Here is a 27,002-nt window from a genome sequence, read left to right as displayed (position 1 = left end):
AGAAGTTAGCTAAAAATAGTGGATACATGTTTTAAATAGATAAAAGTAGTGGATAAATGGCAAATGACCAGCTTCTGCTCCTCCAAGTGGCAGTAGTACGAATGCACACTTGACCGGACTGACAGTTAAATTATATGAAGAAATTGCTGTAACAATATGTACTTGTACTAGTACAAATGATCAAATGTGGAACAGGACGGGTGGTGTTGAGGTGAGGGCTGTGGGAGTAAGTTTGAAAACACTGGAGTAGGATATTATTAGATATATTTGTTGAATATGTCTTAAGACTGTGTTTATGAAGAACCACTAAAACACAGCCCTCAATCACACACTCACAAACATTCTCATTTTCACTCTCTGCATTCGTGAGTGCAAACAATGATGCTTTCCATTCCTTCCTCTATCCAATCAGAGGAGTTTACATTCTCATCAATTCCCATGACGGCTCTGTTCACAATGGTATTCATGCATTCCTGGCAACATAACTGTTGCAGCCACGACAATACCTAAAGACCACAAAAAGACATGTGGCGCTTCTATGAAATGCTTCAGCCATTGTTTAGTGAACTTATGAAAAAAAAACAAGAACTGGAGCCATATATTCTTGACAACACAAGGACATTTTAAGACTAAATATAGACCCATGTCATGTCAATCTGGCTGCATTTTAATTAGCCATGAAAAATGCTGGTACAAGTGAAATCGCCATGTGTGTTTATGCATTCAAAAACAATAAGGGAATGACATTGGCTGACTTTGTCATTAGTTGTTTCTTCATCCTTTTGTCTGATATTGCTGTGAGAATATCCTGGGGTTGTTTGCACTTGCCGTCTCAGATAAGACTAATTTTAAACAAATATTTGCATATATTAAAGTAAGGCATCATTATTGATTCATCAAAGCTGAAAAGAATGTGTGTGATGATGTGGCCCTGTTTTGCCAGGTCAAGCGATGACGTCCTCTTGAAGGTCAGCGTGGGTTTCCCTTTAACAGGATCAATGTGTGAGTTTGATCAGAAAGGACACACAAGGTGAACTGTGATTAAGAATCCAGCTGGCAAAGATTTAAAAAATATTAAATTAAGGTGTGAAGTTAAGCATACAAAAGGCTTATATAGCATATATGTTTTAATTAATAAAATCAGTGATCAGTGAAACATGACATTGTTTCAATACAGTCTGGTGCAGGTCACAAGCTGAGTTCATGTTGTGCAAGGTCAATTTATGGCTGTTCACCATACCACATGGACCTCAGCAGATACAGTTTGCTCAAATTAGAGCAAACTTGTAGTTGTTCATTTCATTTTTTTTCTGAGTACTTTAAGAACTTCTCATCCATGTGGGCTTAAAAGCCGAAGTTTCAAGTTGATGTTATTATCTTGGTAACGGCCACACGGTCCATCTAGTAGGTATTATGGAGCTTTCATATCACATAATCCTCATCAGTAGTTTGAGATTCATTCATTTATTGACATGTTTTGTTTTCAAATGTATGGCTTTCTGAAAATAATCCATTCATATTGGTACTTGAATGATAACCAGTGAGTAAGTAAAGTTTTATTTATTTATTTGTATATATATATATATATATATATATGTAATCAATATGTTATCAAACTACCTGATAGATAAAGAAGGCAGCCCAGAGGTGTGCTGTACAGTATTGTATCACAAATATGAAGGCAGCTGGGTTTTAACCTTACGGTTCTGTTTGTTGTCCTACAGACCCAGGGCCCTCTAACGTGGATTAAGACCACTTATGCATAATTGACCTAAAACATAGAAAGCATCACTAGGTATGATACCACTGAACCTTTCTACATATTGTGCTTTAATAAGATCATAAGAAAAAAAATATATATATATTCAGAAGGAAACATGTTGATTTTGCAATCATTAGTTTTAAACATACAACAGTGGGTATTAAACAAAGAGGAAGTAAAGCAAACAACAACAAAACACAATGTTAAAGAGCAAAACATTTAAACATAATTGTGTTAATGTTAGATATTACTTTGTGGTAGGATAATCGAAGGCTGTCATAAGATCCATCACAATATCACTGACTATTCTTTTTTAATTTCTAGGCCTACCTTAAATGAATATATGGCTGGTAGGCACATGTTCTTACATGGCCTGGGTTAACTGCACTACTTTACCTCAACCTTATTCTCCACAGCTGCTCCAAATAAACGCCAATAGAGTCACGAGGAGGGGATACCTCCGCCTGTCTTCTCTACTCACAGGCTGGGCTCAGAAGCGCCCTCTACCGGGCAGATAGCGCGCACACAGCTGCTGCTCTCCTGGAGCTGCCGGACCACTCAATCCGCGCGTAATTCCGGAATCAGGACTCACTCACACATTCCTCCTCTAAGTGTGGAGCAAGCCCGGCAAGGAGCAGCCGTGTCTGCGACAGTGTCCTCTCACACCCCGACAGCACGGCAAGGGACCGAGGACAGGGATCAGACACTTTAGATGTAACACTCCTAAAAGTATAGGTAGGGTTCAAGTTGCATTAAAGAAAGAAGAGTTGCCAGTTAACCCCGCGGCTGGGGGTTAACGCTACGACGGCGCTGTCGACATGGATAAAGTTATCAATTGCTTGTTTGCTGCAATAGCCCTGCTGTTGTCCGCACGAGGGGAAGTTTTTAAAGGTAAGGAGGATTACCTGGACATGTTTGCACGTACAGAACATATGCGCAGTCCTGTTTTTTTATGCCACAGCACGGGAAACTATATTGTCTGATAGTTTACTCGCAATTTTAAGGCTCTAACTAATTTTTGTGGTGTAAATTCGCTTTAACTAATGCTTGTGGTGTAAATTCTAGCATACTTGTGGCAGCGTGAGAGAAACGTAAGTTATATGAGGGTGGCATTCTGTAGACAAAAAAAGCGGAAAACTATTATTTTGCTCACATTTGTCACAGTTTGCCGCTACAACACTGGCATTCATCAGTAGTTTGTTCTCACCTTCTTGTGCCGCTGTGCGCAACGAGCAGGTGCGCTACGGGGCACTAATTCCGCTGCTTTCAATACCAAGATTTATGAGTTGAATGAGTTTAATGTTTGCGTCTAACTTTATCTTGATAAGTTGCTGTCTAATGTGATTAACCTCAAGGGATTCACGCGCCGAAGTGTCTCTGCATGCGCGCTCTTGGTCGTAAACGGCGAGGCGATAAGCCAAACGAGACCTGTCCACCGTGAACTCCCCGTGAACTTAATTTAGGCTATGATGTCCCCCATCGGTTACTGTCACTTTAACGTGTAGTTAACCGCCTAAAATGTGAATTATATTGGGGAGTTCGTTTCATCCCAGTGTGTTCATATTAAGTGCAAAAACAATTCAACTTCTATGCATAGGCTAATATCAAATCCCATATGCCAGCTCTGCTGTAGTATTGTTTTTTATTTCTTTGTTTTCATATGTTTCACTATTACTGCCAAACACTACAAAAAATGGATAGTTCATATAAAACACTTTTTATTTTTGTAGAGCTGTCTGTGTGCAGTCCACATTCAAAACGCTTTTTTAAATTAAATTAACTGGTAGAAAGTTTTTTTTTTTTTTTTTCTCAAATATACCTGTTTCCCTTGCATGCACTCTGAGAATAGATGCTTTTGGATGTCTCTGAAAAGTGTTTGTCATATTTCTTTTGGATTTTTTTCTGCGAATGTGATGGATTTTGATGTGATCACTGTTTGACTGATTGTTGACTTCCTCATATAGATACAAACCAGCACTCCTACTCAAGTCTAGTCAAAGCTTTGTGAAGAAAGGAAAAAGTTTAGGGATTAGTAGTCATTTGATTTATTTGAATTACTGAAATAATAGAGCAGACTTTTACCGTCAGTGTAATGGCCGTAGATTGCCCAAGGGGACTTGTCTGTCTGTTTTAGTCCCTAAAGGGGTCATTTATGTCTCCACAATATCATTATCTATGTGGCAAAAAGCCACATTAGCCTATTTATGCCAATCGATATAGAGACAATAAATGTCCATTCAAGGGTGATCCATACTGCCAATACAATTTAAACTTGCATTTCAAACCTTATAAAGAAAATGGCCCCATATCTGAATGTGTCTGATTTTATATCCTGCTTAGACTCTGAGGGAGCGGTGTGTGAGGTGAAGTTATTATGTGATGTGTAGCTTCAGTATTAGCTGGATGCCGTGGGATTAAACAGACAACTGATGCATTTTTCGGAGAGCCTGTTGGGGGCAGCATGGTACACATATAATAAGATACCCAGATGAAGTCAAGGTGCTCCGAGTGGAGGACCACGAGTCAGACATTCAGAATTCAGAAGCACTTTGGAAACTTTGTCTCAAAATTTCAATTTGATTACAACTCTGATTTAACAAAAACAACTTAGCTGCTAAACTAATTACATTTGTGTTTCATTTATGTGTCCCCACTTTCTTCAAACTGCTCCTATTCATATCGGGGATCTTTTTTTTTTTTTTTTTTTTTTTTACAGAGGAGAACTAGCATATTCAGAGAGACCTACAGAATAAGTATTGAAAGGTTTTATGATAAACAGTTTTTATCAATCAGGCAATATGAACGCCATGGGTCAATCTAGTGCCTGAGAACTCTCTTACCCTGCAGCTCAAAGTATTCACAGTCCATTTTTGTGTCAGGTTCATCAGTCTTGCCCGCTGGCAGCCTTTAGGACTGGGAGATTTATTGGAGTGGGCTACACTGTAGGGCTCCCAGTGGTCCCGAAACCATCGATAAATGTGCTCCTAATTGTGTGTGTGTGAGTGAATATGTAAACCGGGAGGAAATCAATTGGATGTGTGTTGCTCTCTCTGGCTAGGTGACGGATTAGCCACACACGGATGGAGTGGTAGAGGCTAAATGTGAGTGTGTGTGCATGTGGCCCGAGACATTTGTTATGGAGAGTTTGATAACAGCTGCATGTGATAATTAGATCACTGAGGTAACCAGAGTACCAGTCTACTTCAGTGCACATCAGCGCCTTGTGACTGTGCAGCCACAATTCGATCACAGAGAAACAGTCCTTTGGAGGTCTTTTAATTTACCCATAAAAAAAATCATCAGGATCACACTATCGGTTTCATCTCCTTCCTTTGTGAACTTGTTTATGCACCTACATATATCTGCTCTCAGTGGCATGGTAGAGATTAACTGCTCTTTTTTCTCCTCTCCCTGTTGCATTCACAGTGCCCACTCGATGCTCTAGGATCAGAGAGAAAGCAAAAAAAAAGACTATAAATCACTTGTTGTGTATGTCCAGTGCTTCTGTTTTCTACATTATGAGGACTTTTTTTTTTGTCTAGAAGATCTGGCCTTTGATATCTATACTGTCGTTTGACCGAGCACATTAAATTCCAGCGAGCTGTGCGCTTTATGTTTACCACCTTTTCCAGCAGCCATAAAATCTGCCTTGTTTTCTGATAGGGGTGTGCCGTGTGTTGAGAATAATACCCCATGCTTGGAGTGTAGAGCTGTAGTTTGTCATTGTAGAGTGACTGCTGCTGATAGCGTCCTGGTCGACCGATCCTGATTGCCATCCAAGCTGTGACTTAAGAAGTGAAACAACACATTGGCTGCTTGGGAAGATAAACAGCACTTCATTTGAAGTCTGGCAATAATTTAGAAAGTTCTTCACTCATGAAATGTTTTCATTTTTCTGCCTTTTTTTTACTCCCAGCTGACTCAGATTTAATAGAGACTTTTCAGAAAGGTGTCCTGAAGGGTGGCAGTTTCCTTTGTGTGAGCCAGTGGAGAATGAAATTAAATATGCAGGTTTTTTTTTTTTTTCTCTCTCAATGGCTTCAACCAATGTTGGAGGAGGGGAAAAAGCTCTATGGTGAGGAAAGTGAGGTGTCCACATTCTTCTGTAACTTTGCTTTTCTTTTATTATGATGATAATGAAGGCGGTGGAAACACATGGATTTACTGAAGTTGTTCAAACACGGCAGGTACATGTGAGTTCCTAGAAAAGGGTCTGCTGAGGGCTGTCTAAGGATTGATAATAGCTGGTACACACAGGGAGTGGGACATCTGATTTTAACATGTCTTGGTAGAGGACTTCAGTACCCTATTTTACATACTATGTGGCCTGTCAATATCTGTGCATCTTAGTTTTACACCCAATAACAAACAACATTGCAACACCTCAAGGAAAATTACACCCAAAACACTAAAGCAAAACAGCTGTCAGTAATGCATGTTGCATTGGTGCATTTTGTTTTTTGATGTTAAAACTTTTTTAATGCAACCTGATATCACATCAAGATATTTCCAGACACTTCACATTGCAGAAAAATCTACAATCTGAAGCATCAGCAGCACACTTCAGAAACTGTCCTTCAAAAAAATCAAAGATCAGGGACAAAGAAGAGAAATCCATCATATAAGAGGAAGGTATCTAATAATTTGCTATCCTTGTTAGACTTATTATATCAGAATAACAAAACATGTTGCATTAGGAGCGAAAGGCACACAGCTTGATGCATTATTCAGCTTTGTTTGAATGGGAAAGGTCAGCATCTGTTCTCTGGAAGTTGCCATGAGGCATTCTTGGAAATGTAGGAAATCAATAACTGAAGTAGCAGCAGATAAGGGAGGTTGAGGAAAAGCCGACACACCAGAAATAATAAACATTCCATCACAAAATAAATACAGAAAAATAACATGATGCATAGCAGTGCAAGAGTAACCAGGGGTGGAATTGTCCATTAGTTTAGACAGCAGGTAACAAAACAAGTGCGGAGATTGAATCGGGCAGGAATCTGTCCTGTAGAAAGTTTTATAATTGACAGTTTGACTGTTTAAATTAGACATTAGCCAATTTGTTAGGTGTCTGGGTTACCCAACTCTATTCACATAGGACACATTAGTCGTTCATAGTTTGTTTTTCAGGTAATGTCTTGTTCTTTTTTTTCACTTTATAAATTATTGAACTTCTATACTAAAAATTAATAAAAGTGGTATTATAGGTTTGCTTAAGAAGGCAACGGAAAGTGCAGTGTGTTTCTCTGTATCTCTGTACTCAAGCACATGGGATTAAAATGACTATGAAGTTGTCCTGACTCTCAGCTTTAATTTGGAGGCATTCAAATCTTCATCAGATAAACAGCCTCCCTTTTGTAATATGTAAATCCGACTTTTTGGGGCACAGAAAGCGATTGGCTAGTTAGCTAATAAGCTGCTCAGCTGCAGAACAGCAGGTAAACTCACCTGCAAATACATACTTTGGTCCGGTTAGATGCTTGTGGCCCTTACTTTTTAAGACCACTAACAACACACTGTCTGCCCATGACATGTAGTAGGGGTGTAAGAAAAAATTGATTTTCAAAAACGCAATATCGATTTTTATTTTAATTTTTTATGTGAGACAGTGGTTCACGTTTATGTTGTGTTTAAACCCCCTACCGCTAGATGGCTATGTTAAGATGCACCACTAGTGTCCTTGCCTAACACTAGAAGCTAACAATGTAGCTATGGCTGAACTTTGGCCTACTTTAGCATATAAAAATTTGCTGACTAAGAACCTGTGAACCACAATCCCAAACTGGCAATTTGATTTTCTGTGTACTGAACTGTTTACCTAAAGTAAACGTCTTTTTTTTTTTTTTTTTTAAATATTAGTTTTTTTTAAAAAAAAAATCCCAATATATCGCCTTACGCACAGTATCGAAATATATTGCAATATATTGAATCGTGACCCATGTATCGTGATACGTATCGTATCGCCAGATTCTTGCCAATACACATCCCTAACAGGTAGGCTACAGTGCACGATTGTTTACTTTGCTGTCCATCAATCCCAGACACCAACACACCCCTCCAGCTGGCTCACACAAAAAGGAGCATTTCTGATATTTTCCATTTTTCCTTCCTTTTTAATGATATAAAACTATTAGTCTCGCATTGCCAGACCTATCTCCACAGCGCTGCAGAGGAAAGTCTGGCTAGTCCACACAACAAGACGGGATAGGAGAAAAACATGCTCTGGTTTATTGGCATTTCGTTAAACCAATTGCAATCATCTTAGGCGGCGCTAAGCGCCGGATGCACGTATGGTGCCTCTTCAAAATAGCCTTGGGAAGGAACTTGTTTTGGTGGAATGTGCACATACTGTAGGGAGGTGAGCTCTGGAATTAACATGGCTGACGAGTGTGTGATGACAATTTAAAACAAAAAAAAAGAATCCGAATAGACCAGAGTTAAGTTAATTCCAACACAAAGAAAGCACTTGCGAAAAGGGATGTCTAAAGGGGATTTTAGTTGGACTTTAATATAACTCTTTTCCTTGCTCTAAGAGTGCCTGAAGAATGTCTCTGTTTTTCTGTTGTCATATTTTATATTTCGTTGTTGAATTTCCATCGGCTGACACTCGGGTCTTCAGTGAGTGAAACGCATGATAATTTGGACCGAGTCAGATGACTGACCTGGGCGGTCAAGAACATTCCACTGCTGACCACAAATAGCTCGTTGTGAGCTTTAACTGTATGTTTAAGATCATTGTCCTGCTGCCCTGTCTTAAGATTGGGGGGCGTTGAATAAAATGGCTATGATTCCCACAAAAATGAATGTGAAATCAAAGCTTAATTAAGGCTTAAAGCTTAAATTAAAGCTGAAAGCACTTAAATAAAAACTGAAATAAAACAATGACTCTGAGGTTAAAGTGTGGGAGCATAGAGCCAAAACAACAACAAATATGTGACAGTCCATATGCTAAAGTATGGTAATTGGTTAAGTGCTGGCCTATCGCGGGCACTTTTCTGCAAAAGAAAGTGAGTCAAATCTTTGAACTCAAAGTCTACCAATATGGTTCATCATCTTCCTATCCCTGGAGTGCCACTCCACATTCAATCATTAGCTGTTGATTTGCAAGTGATTTTATTTACATTCTTGAGAGGCAGTTATAGTTTGAAATTCGTTCTCGAGGTGGCTGATGTGGCTATGTTATCTGGGAGCTCTGCAGCGGAATGATAATTGGCCTTGAGATGTGACTGTGTGAAGGATGCTGGACAAACAGAGATGCTCTAATTATACACAGCTCCTTCTTCAAATGAAGAGGATAAAAGCTAATGAATCGCACACAGGCCAGCGCAGGGGCTGCCTAATGAAGAGAGAGTGAGAGACAGAGAGGGGAGTGTTTGCAAGAGAGAGGAAGTGTTTGTGTGTTAGGCATGCTCGAACAATTCTGTGATCTCATCACCATGTCTAAAAAAAATAAAAAATAAAAAAGACTTGGTAGAAAAACAACTTACTATGCAGCGGATCATGTTTACCGAAATTTTCATTTGTTGTAGGTGGCTCAGAGAGTCCAGGCACGTAGGGAAATTTCACTAATTAATGCTCCAAGGGTCTCAATTGTTATTAATGGTGACGAGAAGGAGGAGGGGAATGGGGGAGGAGTAGGAGAAGCAGTTTAAATCAGGACATTACAGTGTGTCTCCTCAATTAATTGTTAGGCTTCTTAGATGTGTACTATGGATGGATGTCAGCTCAAGTTTATTCAAAATTGAGGTGTTTTTATTTGACAATTGTTCACTCCTGCTATCTTTGGAATTAAATCTATATCAGTGACCAATGATGTGGCAGTTGCACCGATAGTTTTACAGATTGAATTGACCCAGACCCTGGCACATTCCTCACTTATCTTCAAAACCTGCTGTTCAATCAGCTGGTTTCTATTTAGCATTGTCGCCTATAACCTGGGGGTTATTATGTGGACTGAAATTCTGATGGAGCACACTTTGATATTTGGTTCAGGTGAGCAATAGCCTTGACCTGAAGCGTGAAGCTTTAATTTCAAGTCTGTCAAATAAAACTCCTGCCACCGCTTTGACGCCAGAGTCACATAGCTGAAAATGTGCAAAGTTTCGTAAGCAAATTCATGAATAACTCAAGTTGCCTCCTTCACGGGACAAGTGCACTTGCTAACTTGGAGGAGACTCTGTTTCATGCCAAAAAGCTGTCCGCATAAGCTGCTGCTCCTCACACAATTGGTGCTAGTGTAGGTGGTTGCAGTTAGAGGAGGAGGAGGTGGTGGCGGCTGTTACTGCTGTTTCACCTTGTCTCCTGTTATTTATTAGGCTTCTGTCAAGGCTCAGGCAGTAGGCAGGTGTACATCCCTCCTCCTCCTCTACCCATCCAGGCCTTACAAGTATAACCAGGGGCAAAATTCTCCATTACTGTCAGTCTGAATCTGTTGCCGTCACATTAGCGCACGTCATGCAGTCATTAATGCATTAGGCCGTGTTTGAGTGCCAGTTATTTGCATTGGCTTTTACACTACTCTATTTGCCCTTGTGCTAAAAGCTGCCTTGGCTGAACCTATTGACCATTTAACTGTTCAATAATGAAGCGATCCCTGAGGAAGAATTAGGCCTCAGTGGTCCTGTTGAATTATGGTTATTAGGACGTGAAAAACCCCCATTAACTATCATATGTTTTCATGACCTTTTGAGAGGGACATGTAGCAAAATATTATTTACCTACAGTATGTTTTTAATGCAGCTGTATCCCCCCTGGCATATGATCTCACCACCAACAGTCGAGAACACGATTATCCACCCTTGTCCTCCACTTCTTCCTCCCAAAGCAGAATGTACCTGATTATACTCCTATCGGTCACACTCTGGTGCCTATTTGGAGTCTGTTATCTGTTTGCGGTGGAGACTCCTCGGGGAAGCATACAGCCGATAAGAGACTGTTGTTCTGTAAACAGCCCTCTGACCTCCTCAGGCTGGGCTTGGCTCCTTTTCAAATGGGTCTCTTTTGTATTGGCCCTAAGCGCAAACCTCCCTGTGACTGATTCCCCGGGGGGAGGTTTAATGGCATTACTGTACGTTTCGCACAGCGCAGGGTGGTCACTCCGGAGCTGTCAAAGCCTGAGGTGGGTGTCCATGCCTTCAGAAGCAGAGGGAACGAGGGAGAATGAGATGGTTGGAACGATGTTGCAGAAAAGATTACTAGAGTACTGTGGTCTCTTGCTGAACATTCGGAAAATGAGGGTGATAATGTGAATGACCAACGTATGCCCCTAAATTGGAAGTAGCTTGTGGTTACTGAATAATCTGGCGAAATAGTGCTGTTTTCATTTTTTTATGTCGATCACCACTTTTGTTTTTAACCATGTGGCAAACCTCTTGTCACAACATAAATTATATTCTCACTTGTGCTTGTCCCTGTGACAGTCTGTTAACTCACAGAAATCTGACATGAGACAAGTGCATAGCTCGTCTGGGGACAACTTGGCTTACTGCTGGACTGGACATCCACTATCAAAGTCCATCAGTCAGATCAGCTGGCTCCATCGATGTCCGCTTAGTTTTGAACACGTTCCTTGTCTAATTTTCCACCGTGCTTGAGCAAACAATGCATTGAAAATCAGTAGCCATGAGCTGTACTGCAGCGATCTGTTGTACTAAATCACTTTGGTGTTAAACACTTCATTGAAATGACTGTTGAGACACAGCTGCAGGGCCCGTGTTTAAGACAAAGCACACACCAAACAATAACTGGAAAAGATGATGCTTGGCTTGAAGCTTGATTCCCACCCTGTAATTAGAGTTTGTCACGCTAAAGAAATTACAGGGCACAGGAGTCATTAGAAGTGTGGGTGCATCTCTGCATTGCAAACGGAAACACATGTTGAAAACACGTTTTTGGAATAATGCACATCCGAATAAACAAACCGGTGAAAATCTGACAAGTTGATTGTAATGATAGTTCACTGCCGGCCTGGTGGATGAATTCAGTTGGTTGTGATGTCTCAGAGACTTATGGTATCAGGGCAAAAGGAGTAATTAATGTGGAAAGCCTCTAGCATCAGTTGGTTTTTCAGCAGTGTTATCATCAGTCTGACTGCCTCAGTGTATCATGATAAATTGCACTCTACTTAAACGAGTTAGAACAGAATTAACTTGTTTTTTAAATATTTCTTAGAGACATTAAAGTGAAATCTTTCTTTGTTGGATTTTTACATCTTAAAGCGGTTTGTCCAGTTGTCTTTCTTCACTCTATAACCTCAAGAACGACAACTAAAATGCTCTGAACACAATATGAATATTATTCTGTAGTGTGAATAGCATTACCCACTGCTAAAGCGATGGTTTGATTAAAATGCAAACAAATATTTTCCCTGTCCTACTAGGCCTTTAAACAAGTCCCAATCCTAACTGAGAATTTCCCTATTGCCATTCCCAGATCTCTAAAATATTCTGAGTGATTCATAACAAAAGCATATTTTTTTTCAGTTTTCCTGTTTTGTCACCACATAGGTTTGTTTAACCAAATCTAAATGTCTGTCCATTTTCTTTTGTTTTGCTTATCATGATTTTGGCTGCTGTACTCCTAATTTGCCATTTTCTTCCTACAAATTGTGTTAATAGTTAGAATTAGTAGCCTTCACTTGCTGATGGTTAGCGTGATGCTAGCTAATTTTTTTATAAACAAATGAAAGGGGGCTTTTAACTAGACTACTCAACCTAGACATTTCTTTGTGTACTTCTATTGCTAGTCATGGCATTGGGTGCTGACTGTACTCCTAATTTTAATTTACTAATTTATCTGACAAGTTTTGCAAATGGTTAGAGTTGTTATGCATTCAGGAAAAAGAACCTGCTAGCTGCCAGTTGTTGCTAGCTAAGCAAAACACACAGAGCCTTTAATAACTAAACTTAAACACTACTTTGTCTACTTTTCTTATTCTGATTTTAATTTGCCATTTTTTCCTATTTACCTATTTGTAAATGGTTAGAATTGGTATCCTGGATACTTGCCATAACTCTGTAACTGTAACCTAACTTAGTGTAATATTCAGATGGCCTCCAATTTAACATGACATTTGTAGTGATATGGTAGCTACATTTTGCTCTTTTACCTGCAACAGGTAATTCGCAGAGCTGTGATTGAATGGTCCCTTTCCAAACGCACAAAACAGCCATTATATGATTGTCAAGTACTATAGCTTTGAAGATCTGATTTCAAGACGTAAAGCCATTTTAAGGCTGGCTTGTTTGTCCTGAGTTGGCTGTATTTGTAGCATATGATCACCGCCAGATGACGATTCTAGCTAATTCTAATTTTTTGAGCAAACGAGTGTGAGGTCTTGGACATTTTGTGTCAGATTTTCTCAGTCTCTGCAAACAAGTTGACATTTTATCAGCAATTTAAAAAAAAATCAATGTCTCACATTATTTATATATATATATATATATATATTACATGTAATTTAACAGATTGCTTGTTTGTATTCCTCTTGACAGCAGGCACTGTTTTCAGAGTACACTCTTTTCACATTTGTTGAAGCAAATTTTTATAATTTCAATGCCAGATCTTATATTCATCCTACTCATGTCCATGTCAGCCTCATGATCAATTAAATAATGTATTAATTAAACCATGTTTACAGTCAATAATGGCACAATATGTAAGGTATTTTTCTTGTTGTACTATACTCAAATTGAGACTGACAATAGTGGACATGAATGCCACTGCATATAGTTTCTTTTGAGCAAACCGTAGGGAAAACTTTATTGCACGTATGAACGTGAGCAGAATTAAGTGTTAATATCTGTGAATTTTTGATATGACACCCATGCCTCCCTTGGACAGGCCAGTGTTGCTCCACAGCCTTAGTCGCCGGGAAGTTGCAGCAGCATCAACCAGTGCAGATTAGGATTTCAGTGGCCTGGTGAGGCAGAGGCACACAGGCTGGGTTCAGAGGATGAATAATTCACTCACATGAGAACAGTCTTCTCGTCGTGAGTCTAATATTCAACAGCACCTGTATGTCTGAAAATCTCTCCCCTTCAACCCACCAGGTTACTTTCCCCTGGGGAAAACCTCACCTCCCAGCTGTGCTTTCTTTAAACTGTGAGAATAGCAGTGCTGTGGCTGGAATGCTGTGCTGGGATGACATGTACTGACGAAGAATAGTTCAGTGTACAGTAGGCTGCTGTGTGACTGGACTCAGACATACTGAGAAAAGTGAGCATAATTAGGGCTGAGTATCAAACCTTAATACTTTTTTGTGTTTAGGTCACTGAGCTTTGTAAACAGTTAGGTACAGAGCTGCCATTGAGTTTCTTTTCAAACTTTGTTACTTATTCTTTGATCATATATTCCCTGATTTAAATCAATATTTTGCCAGATGAGAAAACAATCACACCACAATGTCCATTTAGTAGCTGTTTGGTAGCATTTGATTACATCATATGTTCTTTGTCAGCAGATTTTTGCCTAGCTATTATAGAACTGTACAATTTACTTATTCAGCTTTACTTTTAAAATATACATATTCTTACTTTTTCCTAATAGAACTGTGCAATTGCACATCGGATTGGGATGAACTATCCATCTGAGCTGATATTCTACACTGACACAATCTCGTTATTATCCAAAAACTCCGTGTTTGTCTCTCTCAGCTCAGCTCAGCTGACAGTCTGTGAGTTAAAAAAAAAGTGTCTTCACCGTTGCCATGGTTACCTTTTATAGCTGTTGAACTTTTGAACTCCAGCCGGCCACTCTCAGGCTGAGCTGTGGTGTGGTGTCAGGTTACAGCTTGTTGCTACAGTCATTACTATGGAAATAACCACGGCAAATCGTTCTTGGGGGAAAAATACATTTTGGAATATTGGATTGTATGTGTTCGGCAATCGACTAGTGTGGACTTCACCAGAAACCAGGAAATAAACATAGGTATGGATTAACACAACTTTTATGCATTTCTGTCACAGCTACTGCAGTCAAATTCGCTGTGTTCCCTCAGTAGGAATAACTGCACATGGGTAGGCACTTGTAATGACATTTCAAAACATGTTTAGAGGCTAAAAACAAGTTTAAAACTTGCCCTGTTTAAGCCTGTTGGCTGCTAACTCTAGCAGGAGGATAACACGGTGTAGGCAGCACTGATTGTTTTCGTTTTTCTCGCTACCGACAGCACTCCAAATTTACAAACAACAGAGCTACGGGTTGAAATCGACCGGAATTCTCCTTTAACTTATTATAAAATTTAGGCAAAGTTCATGTACAACTGTTTTTCATGTTGGTATTGTACCAACACTGGTGTCATTGGCTACACTGCTTCTGATCAACTCCAGAGTTTTCAAATATCGTTTTTCTATTGGGTTTTGTAGTCATATTTTTATATCATTGGTATATGCATAACAATGGCATAGCTGCCATGACTTTAGTTTGAGATCAACAAGCTGAATTTTCTTGCAGTTTTCCCCTCCTCTTCCTATCATTCTACATTTCATCATTCAGCCTTCATTTCTATAATTGTCTGAACAAAAGACGCTCAAGCGATGACAGATCTGCTGTGTCCAAGCATGTGTGCGTGTAGGCGTTTGTGCACATAAATCCATGTGTGTTGTCGCACATAGCCAGTGTTGGTATCTTTTGTCTGTGCGCCATGCGTGTGCTGTAGTTTCCTCCTCGTCCCTGTGTGTGTCAGGTAGCGGACCCATCTCAGGCTTATTATCAGGGATGTAACAGAAGGCGGCAGGCAGCAGCAGCGAGGCCTTAATGAAACCTGGGCCCTGGCTAATTTGTGACACCGTAGCGTGAGGGAATGAGAGAGGCAGTAACCAGACTGGCAGGACAAAAGGAGAGGACAGCGGATCCGGCTCTCACACCATTAAATTAAGCCTGTCATGGTCATTTGTAGAACACACAGAAGGAGGGAACACCTACACTGTTCTTATCAAAATTCTGCAAATGCGAAAGTCCCCGCTGGTCGACCAAAGATAGTCCCTGTAACCGCATTTTCTACTCAGCTGAGTTTTCCTTTTCAATTTTCTCCTTTTGATATTACCTTGGCAAGTCTTTCTCTTTTTCTCTCACTTTCTAAGAGTGAGGTTTGGCTAAGCCTAGAAAACCAGATGTACAGTGCGGGTATAAATCCTTCTGTTATCTCTCTAATTTGCAAGAACACCGCTGCTGCATTTAGGGCTTCCAGGATGAACTTTGGCCCCTTTTCGTTTCGGTGCTTGGTTTTTGTCATGAATCAACATGTATTTAAATAACATAACCAAGTGAGTTGTATAGGCCTTAAAGTGAGACTTTTAGAAGAAATAATTAAAAAGAATAAAAAGTTAAATTCATAATCCTAATGCACACTTACTTAATTTAATACACTCAGGGGGTTTTCCAGCTACAGCCTTATTTAGACTTGTATTGCCAATAGCGTATGGTGGCTAATGCTACTTAAACAAGCTCGAATTCGCAATAGCTGTGACCACGTACGCGCATGTATCCACACGTTCATGCATTTACACTCAGTAACACTTGACCTCCATGCCACATTTTTGCCTGCAAGGGTGAATACTGTCGACCCACTAACCCACTGACTGACTGACTGACTGACCAACAGAGCAAGCTATAGAGCTCCTGGTCGCAGCTAGGAATTACTGCCAAAGAAATTCTACAGAAACATTTGTAATAGCTTTCTGCCGATTATCAAGAATGACAAACCCTGCAGAAATTTCACACACATATCACGGATATCTATCTGCACACTAAGACACCACTTGGTGTGATTGAGTTAATGAGTCTTTTGCACTATAGTTTGGGTTAACCAACCCTTTAGGCTTGCACTGGATGGCAGTGCCCAAGGTTGTCGGTAGTTCTTCCTGCCTTGCCCTGGGCTGGCGGTCTGACCCTCCTGCCTCCTGGCTTCCTAATGTCCACCAGAGCTTGAGGGCTCCTTCCGGGTTGTCAGAGCTGACCTTTCTCTGTTGGTAGGAGTGCTAACGTACAGACAGCGTCTATCTGTCACGCCCCCAGCTGTGTTTATGCCTCCCAATGTTCTGTTTGAGCAATAGCAAATGAGGTGCAGTATGAGTTGCGATGCTCAGCTGGTCTCATAATGATACTGATGGACCCTACATGCCCCATTTATTTCTAGCACCAATCATTATCTGTCATTGAAATTTAGAATTATACAAGCCATTTAAAAGTTCATATGAAAAATGACACTGTAACATATAGCCAGCATTTCATTAAGTTAAAGAACTGTGTAAAGAAGCGATTGCTTCGCAGCTTAGGAAAGATTAATCCAGAGACTAAAAGGTGTTCAAATCCCTGTGTCTCCTCTATCTTCACTGGTTCACATCTGAGGCTAAGCTTGCTTGTCCCATAAGATCGTGATGAAAGCACTGGGTGCTTTGACCATGTTGTTTTAGACATGTAATGACCTGATCAAACATCCTCTGTGCTCATGGGCTGAAAAACACCACAACAAATCAGATTTCCTTCTACTTCACTTCTCTGACAGATCTAGCCCAAGTCTGTGATCTGGCTGTGCTCGACTACATGAGGAGATCAAAGAAGGCGAAAACATTTACATAAAAGATTATGTATGAGTTGTAATTAGGGCCTCCTCGGCAGTGACAACAGAAAAAACTGTGATTTTGGCTGGAAGATGAAACTAAGGTGGGGTGATATTCATAATAACCAGGTCTGAGTTTTAGTGTCACATTTTTAATTGAAGAAATCCCCACAGATTGTCCAGCTTTTCCAGGAGCACCTGACTCAGAAAAGATAGATTAGGATTAGTCCTATTAATTTTTGTTAATGCATTCATGCACATTCAATTTCTCCAAGATAATTACGTGTTTTACTTTGATGGCTCCTAATTTCATATGCCCAAGTGTACTGCTGCAACCCCAGCAGTGCATATGTCTTGAACACACTCAAATCCATCCTTTTAAAAATTAGGTTATTTCATCCTCCACATTCTATTCAAAAGCATGTGTAGTTGTCGTATTACATTAAGGTACTACACTATGATTTAGAGTGAGTGATGCAAGATTATTGCTGTGGGCAAAAACAGATTTTTGCCACACTCTGGTACAGTGGGAGCCATATTTTTTTTGCACGTGGAGAATTTTTCTGAAGATGTGTCAATTGGCAAAGCTGTAAGAGAAATGGTTTTAATGTGTCTGTGCTACAGCATGTCATTAGAGGCAATTTCCCTGCCACAAAGAGGGTCAGCAGAGGGGGTCACATTGTTTTGTGTGCTCATTGGACTATTATCTACAATTGTGGAAGACAGTTTTTGAAATTTCATTCTAATCGCTATAAGTAGCTTGGGGAGGTGGAAGTTCATCTTGCATACTTGTAAAAGGGTACTATTTTCAGAAATTAAATAGGACACCCTCGGTTGTGCACACCTTATCTCATACTAATACACTAGCACACACATTATGGAGCAGTGACAGTGGCGAGGCATAGAGGCTTATCCTCCTGTGGGAGGAGCTGACATTTACTACATTTGAAAATTCACCTTTTGTTTCTGCCTCTGGATTTATGATGTCACTCTTATCTCGATTCCATCACAATTTTTCATTACTGTTAGTGCGGTTAGTGTGTGACTTTTCTGTCATGGCTTGTAAGATTTGCCCTCCGAGAGTAAAGATTGAGTTGTCTGAATAGTTTGGTCTTGCATTGCTGATGTTTCTTAAAATGTGCGCAATATGTAATCATCGGGAAGATATGCATTGACATTTTAGATGTGTGCGTTAGGCCTGCATCAAGGCCTGTTGCGATGATGTCAGACGGGATGCCAGACAATCTGCTGGCTGCAGTGGTGGAAGATTCAAACCCTGCGCTTAATTAATGTTTCGCCCGAGTTGCTCCAATTCTGTCAATCCCTAATTCCAGGAGGGATATTATCCTTTGCCTGTTAATACGTTTTTAAACATCTTTTCAATATACTTGGGAATATGTAGATATTTGCTTAATATATTTAATATATCTACTCTATTGCTCTCGTAGGAGATAGTCAACAGCAGCTGTCTTGCTGGCATGGTTTTCCATGGAAAAGGTTCTTAGCTGTACATTCTTGTCCTTGTTTGTGTTCAGGAATCCAAAATACTTAATACTTCTTTGGATAAAAGTGGTCTCTGAATCACAGGATGTAGTGTCAATTTTCTTTAGATTGATAAGAGTCTTACAGCACATTTGTTGAAAGGCATAGCCAATCACCTGACCAAGCCCTGGGTTGTTTAATTTTTGAAATAAATGTCATGTAAAACAGCTCCCACTTTGGGTCCAGAGACGGGCTGAATTCCACCTCAGTGGGCATGCATGATGTTAATGCCCTCTAATATCTGGCAGCGCACACACTCTGATACTCGGTATAATGAGGAAAACACTTGAAATACAGATAATTCCTCCAAACACGCATGCTCTATTAGACAGATCACATTTTGTTGTTGTGAGGTCTGGAACAAACGAGTAATTTTTGGTGCCAACAAAACAATCACAAATTGACTGGAGATCTCTTAAATGATACCAGGCATGGCAAACAGGCGGCAATAATCCTATATTTTTAGTACCCACTGCTTTCACTGAGGGAAGGAACTGTTCAGTAACACTGTTAAGTTCAATAACATTTTTGCAGACTGCTATACTGTAACTAAGGGTTCCTTTAACCTCTAAAAACAACTTTAGTTAATAAGATGGTAGAATTGGGTTTGTGGTCACTTTAACCATTGGGCGGAAAGTTTAATGTGCTGCATTAAAACTGCAGAAGTAAAAACAGTGCTTGTACGTGGCTTTAGGTGAACTATGTTCAGTAGCATTGATTTAGTAAATTCATTCAACTGTATTTACAACATATGACAACCTCTTTTCTTAGACATGTGATTTAGACAAGGGAAAACTCAGGTCGCAAGACATTTAGGCCAAAATCCAGTTAAAAATTAAGCTTTTTAGAAGTCAAGGCTCTATATTGTTTTAAATGCAGTTCAAATGTCTATATTTCAATGTGAAACACGTCAAAACCACAGGTGGAAAAATAAGTGAACTTTAACTTTTCAACCTAAATCAGCCACTTTTAAGCTACACTTTTGGACCTATTTGAACCTGTAAATCACAGAGTAAATTCTTACTGTGAAGAACTTAGTCCTGCCTGTGATATCAACATGGCGGAGAAATCTAGTTGTATTCCACCCGTGTTCCCTGCATGTTCTCCTCACGCTATATGTTGCCATATCCTGAGGACATGGCCTAGGCTTCCGGAGGCAAGGGATCTCCGGCGCAGAGACAGATCTGCGGAGACAGGGATCACTTGGGAAGACGGATACCTCAGCCAGGCGCCTGCTGCCATTTAACAGTCTCGCCCTGCTCTGAACTGACATTTCTGTTTTACCATGTCTCGCCCGACTCGTCGCCCCTGCTCTGCTGCTGTCGGCGTAAACTTGTGTACAGAAAAAACATGGGGATCTAGATGTGATTGCGGGGAAGGAAAGCTTATTCCCAAGCACAAACAGAACCTGTAGCCTCACAGTATATGCCTTTGAGTTGTCCTTCTTTTGCAGTCACCCAGACTTTGGATACTGCCAAAAGTGCTATGCAGCCTTGCCCCCAAGGGAGAACAGTAAGCTTGATGAGATCCCTGTGGCAAAGACCAGGTGCTTCTTTTGGAGTCACAGGGGCAGCACAGATCTGCGGTACCACGGGAGGGAGGATTGACATGATAACATAGCCTACTGACTCCCAGCGCCACCCGGCAGCACGACCACACAGCTTAATCCTCTCTCCACGAGGGCAGAGCCGAAACACTCATTCTCCTCCTCGCTCAATCCTCTGTCAAAACAAGGGTTTTTTGTCAGCCATAAAGGGGTGTTGCATCCCTCTCAGTCCCTGCCAACGGAAGCGCTATTACTGCCTGCCAATGCCCCGGGAAGAAAAAGAATACCCAATATGCATATTATTCTAAAACTTACTGTCAGTGCCTGGAATTACTCGGCATGATAGCATAATGAATGTGGTGCCTTGTAGGTTTCTACATAAAGCTGTTTTGCCACTTGGATGAATAATTCATACTAGCCCAGAGGCGATGAATCAACCAGGCAAGAACTAAGAAAATTAACCACCAATTAGTGTTTATTTATGGGCATAGTGTGTTTTACTTTCAATCTTGGTACCAAAATATATATATTTGCAAAGTTCTGGCAACCCCTCTGACCTTGGGAATACAAATGAACAGAAGGGAGGAGAGGAAAAGAGGGCTTGACTGTTGGATGAATCAGATGACTCCCATGTCTCCGCTGCCCCCCTCCCTCAGTCGGGTTATTGGAGTCCTGTCTCAGCCAGCCTCCAGACATACAGCATCAGAGTCAGCCTCTCAAAGCAGATTGATTTAATCTCTCGGCACATGATATGTAAGGAACTTTGTTGACTGAAGGGAAGTGATGGGAGCTTTTAATGCTGCAACATGTGAGCTAAACCTCTGTCTCCTTGGAGCGTGCAGCCCCCACCTCTACCATTTCCTCCACCTCCTCGGTTGTTCCTACCCCAGCGCACTGGCAGCCTGCCCAGATACATTGGTAGTCGTTAGTTGTCACTGGAACGATGTGACCCGTCGCTCTGATTCGCAGGGACTGTTGTTGAAAGTGATCGTTCCAGCCAAGGAGAAGCCCTCGCCACGGATAAATGGACACTGAACAGCATGTGAACAGAAAGATAAAAATGGCAGGAAGAAAATAAACTAGGCTGCATTCTCAACACCAGAATCTTTGGTGTGGTGAGCTTTGCAGAGGAGTTTTCAGAGGAAGATAGACGGATAGTACATCTGTATTCCCAAATTTCCATTTATTTGTCCTTACTTTTAAAACAAAAGATTTACATAAAGTTGAGTGCTTCACTCTTGAAACTTGCAAACAGTTGAAAACTCTTAGTTTGTTTCTCAAGGTCAATGATTGGAGAATATATCTCAAGCCAATTCAATAAAAGACACACACATGAGTGAAGGATGGGTTTTATGAGAATCAGACAAGCTGTCGACAGGAGGATAAAGCAAAAAAAACAAAAAAAAAAACCTTCCAGATATTCATGAGGATAACTCTCAAGCGTCTGTGCTCTCCTTTTCTTCCTTTGTAAAGCTTTGATTGTGAGGAAATATGCTGCTGTGGATGTCTCGTCCAAAGCGCTTTTCATGAGCTTCAAATGTGAAGTTTTCAGAGCTGCAATGAGTCAGACATTGTGGTGGCTAGGAGATAAGGGAAGCCAGGTGACAGACAATGTCTCAGCTTCCTCTGACTTGGTGGATAAGCGCTGTTCATGTCAGGCCATTTATTTTGGTTTTTACACAAATAGGCTGACAATAACAGACTAATTTAAAGACTCCTAAGCACAGTTTAGACAATATGCAGCAGAAAGAAATGTATAGCATGAACTAATTGGTTTTTTGATCGGTAGCTCCACTGAACTTGAGGTTGTTGAACATGGATTATAAATGTGGATGGAAATATTGAGGCTGCTAGTCTTTTTTTAGTGCCTTGCATTGCCCCGTTGCGCTGCATTTGGGGTTGTGTTGTCTATATAACAGGTGTATCAGTATGCACCAGAATACTGTGTAAGCTGTCAGTAACTGCAATTACATGCAGAGTACCCAGTTACTTTAGTAATGAGGTGGCATGGGTGCTCCGGTTTCATTACACCACAAAAAACATGTTTGTTAGGTTAGTGCTTCTGTCAGTGCCCCCTGAAAGGCACTTGCAAAAAAAAGGCATGGGTTCCTATGTCTAGTATGGGTTAAATGCAGAAGACAAATTTAGTTTCTCTGTGTATCCTTAGAATTGACAATAAAGGCACCTTTTTATTTTGGGGTTTAGCTCAACATTATTTAGCATCAAAACTTGGTTAGAATAACCTGGTAAAAGGTGAAGAAGAGAGGAAAGTGGGTACAGTTTAATGGATATGGTAGTTGGCAGCCAAACGTTTTTATACTTATATTCTCCAAGCAGGCGGCGTGGCTCTATGAATGTCAATGTTGGTGTGTCAGTTGGTCGTTCCACCACTTTGGTCTGGGCAGAAATATCACAGCAACTGTTGGGTGGATTACCATAAAATTGTGTACAGACCTTCATGGTCCCCAGAGAATGAATCCTACTGACTTTGGTGATCCTCTGACTTTTTACCAGCGTCTCAAGATGACATTTGTGGTTTTAAGTGAAATATCTCAACAACTACTGTATTGGATGGACACAATTTGGTACAGACATTCATTTTCACTAGAAGATGCATTGCAATACTGTTTTCCTTTGTGTATAGTGCTTAATAGAAAATGTTAGCATGCAATTCTAAACTAAGATGGTGACCATGGTTATATTCCATCTGCTAAACATCAGCACGTTAGCTGTGTCCCAAATCCATACCAAATACTAATTCTATGCAGTGTGTTATATATATAATAATCACCATAGCATACTGTTTTAGCAGTTATATGTGTGTATATATATATATATATATATATATATATATATATGTATGTATGTATGTATGTATGTATGTATGTATGTATGTATGTATATGTATGTATATATATGTATGTATGTATATATGTATATGTATGTATGTATATATGTATATGTATGTATGTATATATGTATGTGTGTGTATGTATATATGTATGTGTGTGTATATATATATGTATGTGTGTGTATATATATATGTATGTGTGTGTATATATATATATGTATGTGTGTATATATATATATATATATATATATATATATATATATATATATATATATATATATATATATATATATATATATATATATGTATATATATATATATATGTATATATATATATATATGTATATATATATATATATATATATGTATATATATATATATATGTATATATATATATATATGTATATATATATATATATATGTATATGTATATATATATATATATGTATATGTGTATATATATATATATGTATATGTGTATATATATATATATATATATATATATATATATATATGTGTGTATATATATATATATATATATATATATATATATATATGTATATATATATATATATGTGTATATATATATATGTATGTTATATATATATGTGTGTATCTATATATATGGCCCTGTGCTAATATAGCCTATATATCTGTGTCATATATATACCATCTGTGTATATATATATAGGTTGCCGTGTTGCAATGTTTATGTGCGTATATTCAAATAAAACTGTGTCGATATCCATAGTATATTCATATAATGTGTTATATATGTATATATGTGTGTTTCAAGAAGTGTGTATGTGTATATGGAATGATAAGAGGTGTACGCTGTGTATATCGCATATGTGTGCAACAATCTATACTGTGTGTATAACTATTGATATATAATATATTTTGACATAGCTACATATATAATACTAACTGCATATATACGGTATACATGATATATTAGTTGAATATTCACTTTCATTAGCCATATAAACAACTTAGACTTATTTTCAGAATAAGGGCAAAAACCAGAATATTATGTGCATGTAAACCTAGTCACAGATCTGACCGTGAGCCACTAACAAACAGGCTGTAAACTGTCCACAAACTGCAATAATATTAATATATGCAATTAATAATAATATTGGAATATAAGTGTGCATGTAAACATGCTCAGTGTAGTATGGCTTTTGGGACACAGCGTTTGTCATTGTTAGCAAGCTAACATTACCATTTAGGTCAAAGTGGCTGTGGGTTTATGCTATTCTATATGCCTACTAGCTCTTGGCCTCACCTAGTTTCTTGGCATCTTCTCTTTGATCCAGCCTTCACTCTAACTTCTGACATTCGCTATTTATGGAGAATATTTTACACTTTTCCCAGTTTAAGGTTGTGTTAGGAAATTTTTCTTGATTTGAATTGAAGGTACAAGGATAGATAGGGTGTCGTATGCTGTACAAATTGTAAAGTATATGAGACCAACTTGTGATATATAAATAAAATTGACTTGACTCTACCTTTTTGCTGGTAAACCTTTCTATCAGTGGACAAGACGCTACAATTTTACGTGAATATTATGGCAACAAGGAGACCCAGTTTCAAAGGCTTGTGTAAACCGCTTAACTCAAATAAGACCTTAACGGCTCTATGGCCCACAGCCAGGTTACTCCGTGCATGTTGGCATAACCACCATGTTGCAGCAGCAGCGTCACCACGACAAATTGCTGTGGATTTCTTGAACGTGGTGATTTAAATAATTCTAAATGCGGACTTCTTGTGAAACATTCCTCCTGTTTTTGCTGGTTGCTGTCAGATCTGGCCTTTCAGTTGAGCTGTAGTAAACTTGTCGACTTATTTTAGTGTTCCTGTGTCCTCTTCCATGCTATGGAGATGATGTGATTCTGTAATGAGTCATGAATTACTGTGCTATCATGTCTTCTCCTGAAACTCAAGGGAGGACAGCTCTTGTCACAAGCCATTGTGGTTTGTTCCATCAGACTGATGTCTAAGTGCCAATGTTGTGTTCTCAGCCAGTAATTAGGCATAGCCCTACAACCCCAATAACACAATTATATCTGGGCCTGCTACTTTCCTCCACACCCACAGCAATAATGAATGAACTACAGGTTAATGAAGTGTGTGTGTGTGTGTGTGTGTGTGTGTGTGTGCATGTTAGAAGATGCCCCTTGAAAAGTTTCACATATCTAATTCATTAAGAGCTGGAGCCGGAGGCACAAGCCACAGAAATGATCCAGTACTAAATGTAACGCTTACTTTGCAACTTCTCACCTCAATCATTAAAAAATGAAAGCTTGTGAATGTCAAACTGAGGCACAGCTTGTTAATTTTATGCACAAGATGGATAATACATTTATGTGTGTATCTTTTTGTAAATACAGCTGAATGTTCCCATTTTCCCTTTTTAAGGAGCAAATGCTTCCTGGGTGCCAGTCATCATATTCAGATTTCAGATGTGGCAAGTTTGCCAACTCTCAATCTGTTGGAAAAGTTTGTGTTGTGTGCATTGTTTGTTTGTGTATGCTTATGGTTTATCCCAAGTGTACAGAATGTTTGTTAAAAGTTTTCAATATTTGTGCTTCTCAGAATCCATACATGGAATATGAACAGTTTATATTTGGAATAAGTGCATGTTTTAATTGCTGGAGATGCAAACTCAGACGGTTTCAAAGCCAGCAGCGTTTTTTTTTTTTTTTTTTCCCTGTAGTGTCAGGTCAGCACTACAGATGGTCACAGGGTTTTTCACTTAACATCTGGATTTTGGAGTTGTATCCAATCTGACTCTAGCTGACCATATTTTGTGTTATCCCACCATTTGCTCTCCGATGAATCTTACCATATGGAAGAGGGCTACACAAGGTTACCTTAACAAGCTGTGTTTCTGTTGTCACTAGTGGGAAATAACTTGATATCTTCCAGTCTCCATCTGAAGAGTTAAAATAACATTTCCACACAGCTACAGTAAGTATACTGAAATACTGTATATGAATGTGATTCTTTCTTAGCATTCTCTTTAATCAGGCCATCTGTTGATTACCATTACTGTTATATACCTATGAGAGGTACACGGCAGCACCATCTATACCTTGTGTACCATTTTACTGCTTTCTGTGTGTGACTTGCAGCACCTGTGAAATGCAAACTGAAGTGGACGACTTCTAAACTGCATCAAATCGAATAAAAGCAAAAGATGGGTGACTTATTAAAGGAAAAACCGACATACGTGTCTAAATAAGTTGTTGGGCCTAGCCCTGTTTTTGACTCTAATGTATTATTACATTCCAGTCACATAATTAGGCATCTGATTTCCTAAAAATTATTACACCGTGGTCTTTGAAAAAAACAAACAAAAAAAAAACCAGAAGGTTGTTTAATAACAACTACAGCTGTTCTGAAGGTATTTCCAGAATCCGTAAAGGCTCCATATTCTGTCTAACCTGATGCATCAAACGGTTTGTTACACAGAACCATCTGAGAAGCAGTCATTGGAAACGATTTGGAAAAGGGTAGGCACTTACAAAAAATACCTGGCAGGTGATTGGATGAACCACCACGGTCTACCTATTGCCAAAGTCAGTCGGAAGAAAAAAACATCGAGAAAAGTCTTTGGTGCCGTTTTGAGAAATACTCTCCTGTTGTAATATAAGTGATGCTATTGCAGCATCTATGCTAACCTCTTTAGGAGCTGCAATTGGTGTTTTGAATGAACGGTCACCCAGCGCACATGCCT

At 39.4% G+C, this 27,002-nt stretch overlaps 1 protein-coding gene across 15 annotated transcripts in view; it reads left to right on the top strand.

Annotated features, from left to right (window-relative positions):
- The first annotated feature begins 2,241 nt into the window (after positions 1-2,241).
- Positions 2,242-27,002, top strand: part of LOC116045857 (receptor-type tyrosine-protein phosphatase mu) — a 157,913-nt gene continuing 133,152 nt past the window's right edge. For 13 of the 15 annotated variants that reach the window (XM_031293787.2, XM_031293799.2, XM_031293798.2 and 10 more), the window contains exon 1: positions 2,242-2,653. In XM_031293787.2, the coding sequence (XP_031149647.1) occupies positions 2,581-2,653 (73 nt within the window). In that variant the 5' untranslated portion in view covers positions 2,242-2,580. The remainder of the gene's footprint in view (positions 2,654-27,002) is intronic. The other 2 variants (XM_031293797.2, XM_031293792.2) reach the window with 1 other exon arrangement.

This window comes from Sander lucioperca, chromosome 9, assembly GCF_008315115.2.
Source record: "Sander lucioperca isolate FBNREF2018 chromosome 9, SLUC_FBN_1.2, whole genome shotgun sequence".
In the NCBI taxonomy this organism is placed as follows: Eukaryota; Metazoa; Chordata; class Actinopteri; order Perciformes; family Percidae; genus Sander; species Sander lucioperca.
Note: the sequence above shows the minus strand (reverse complement) of the source record. Positions and strands in the feature narration are given on the sequence as shown.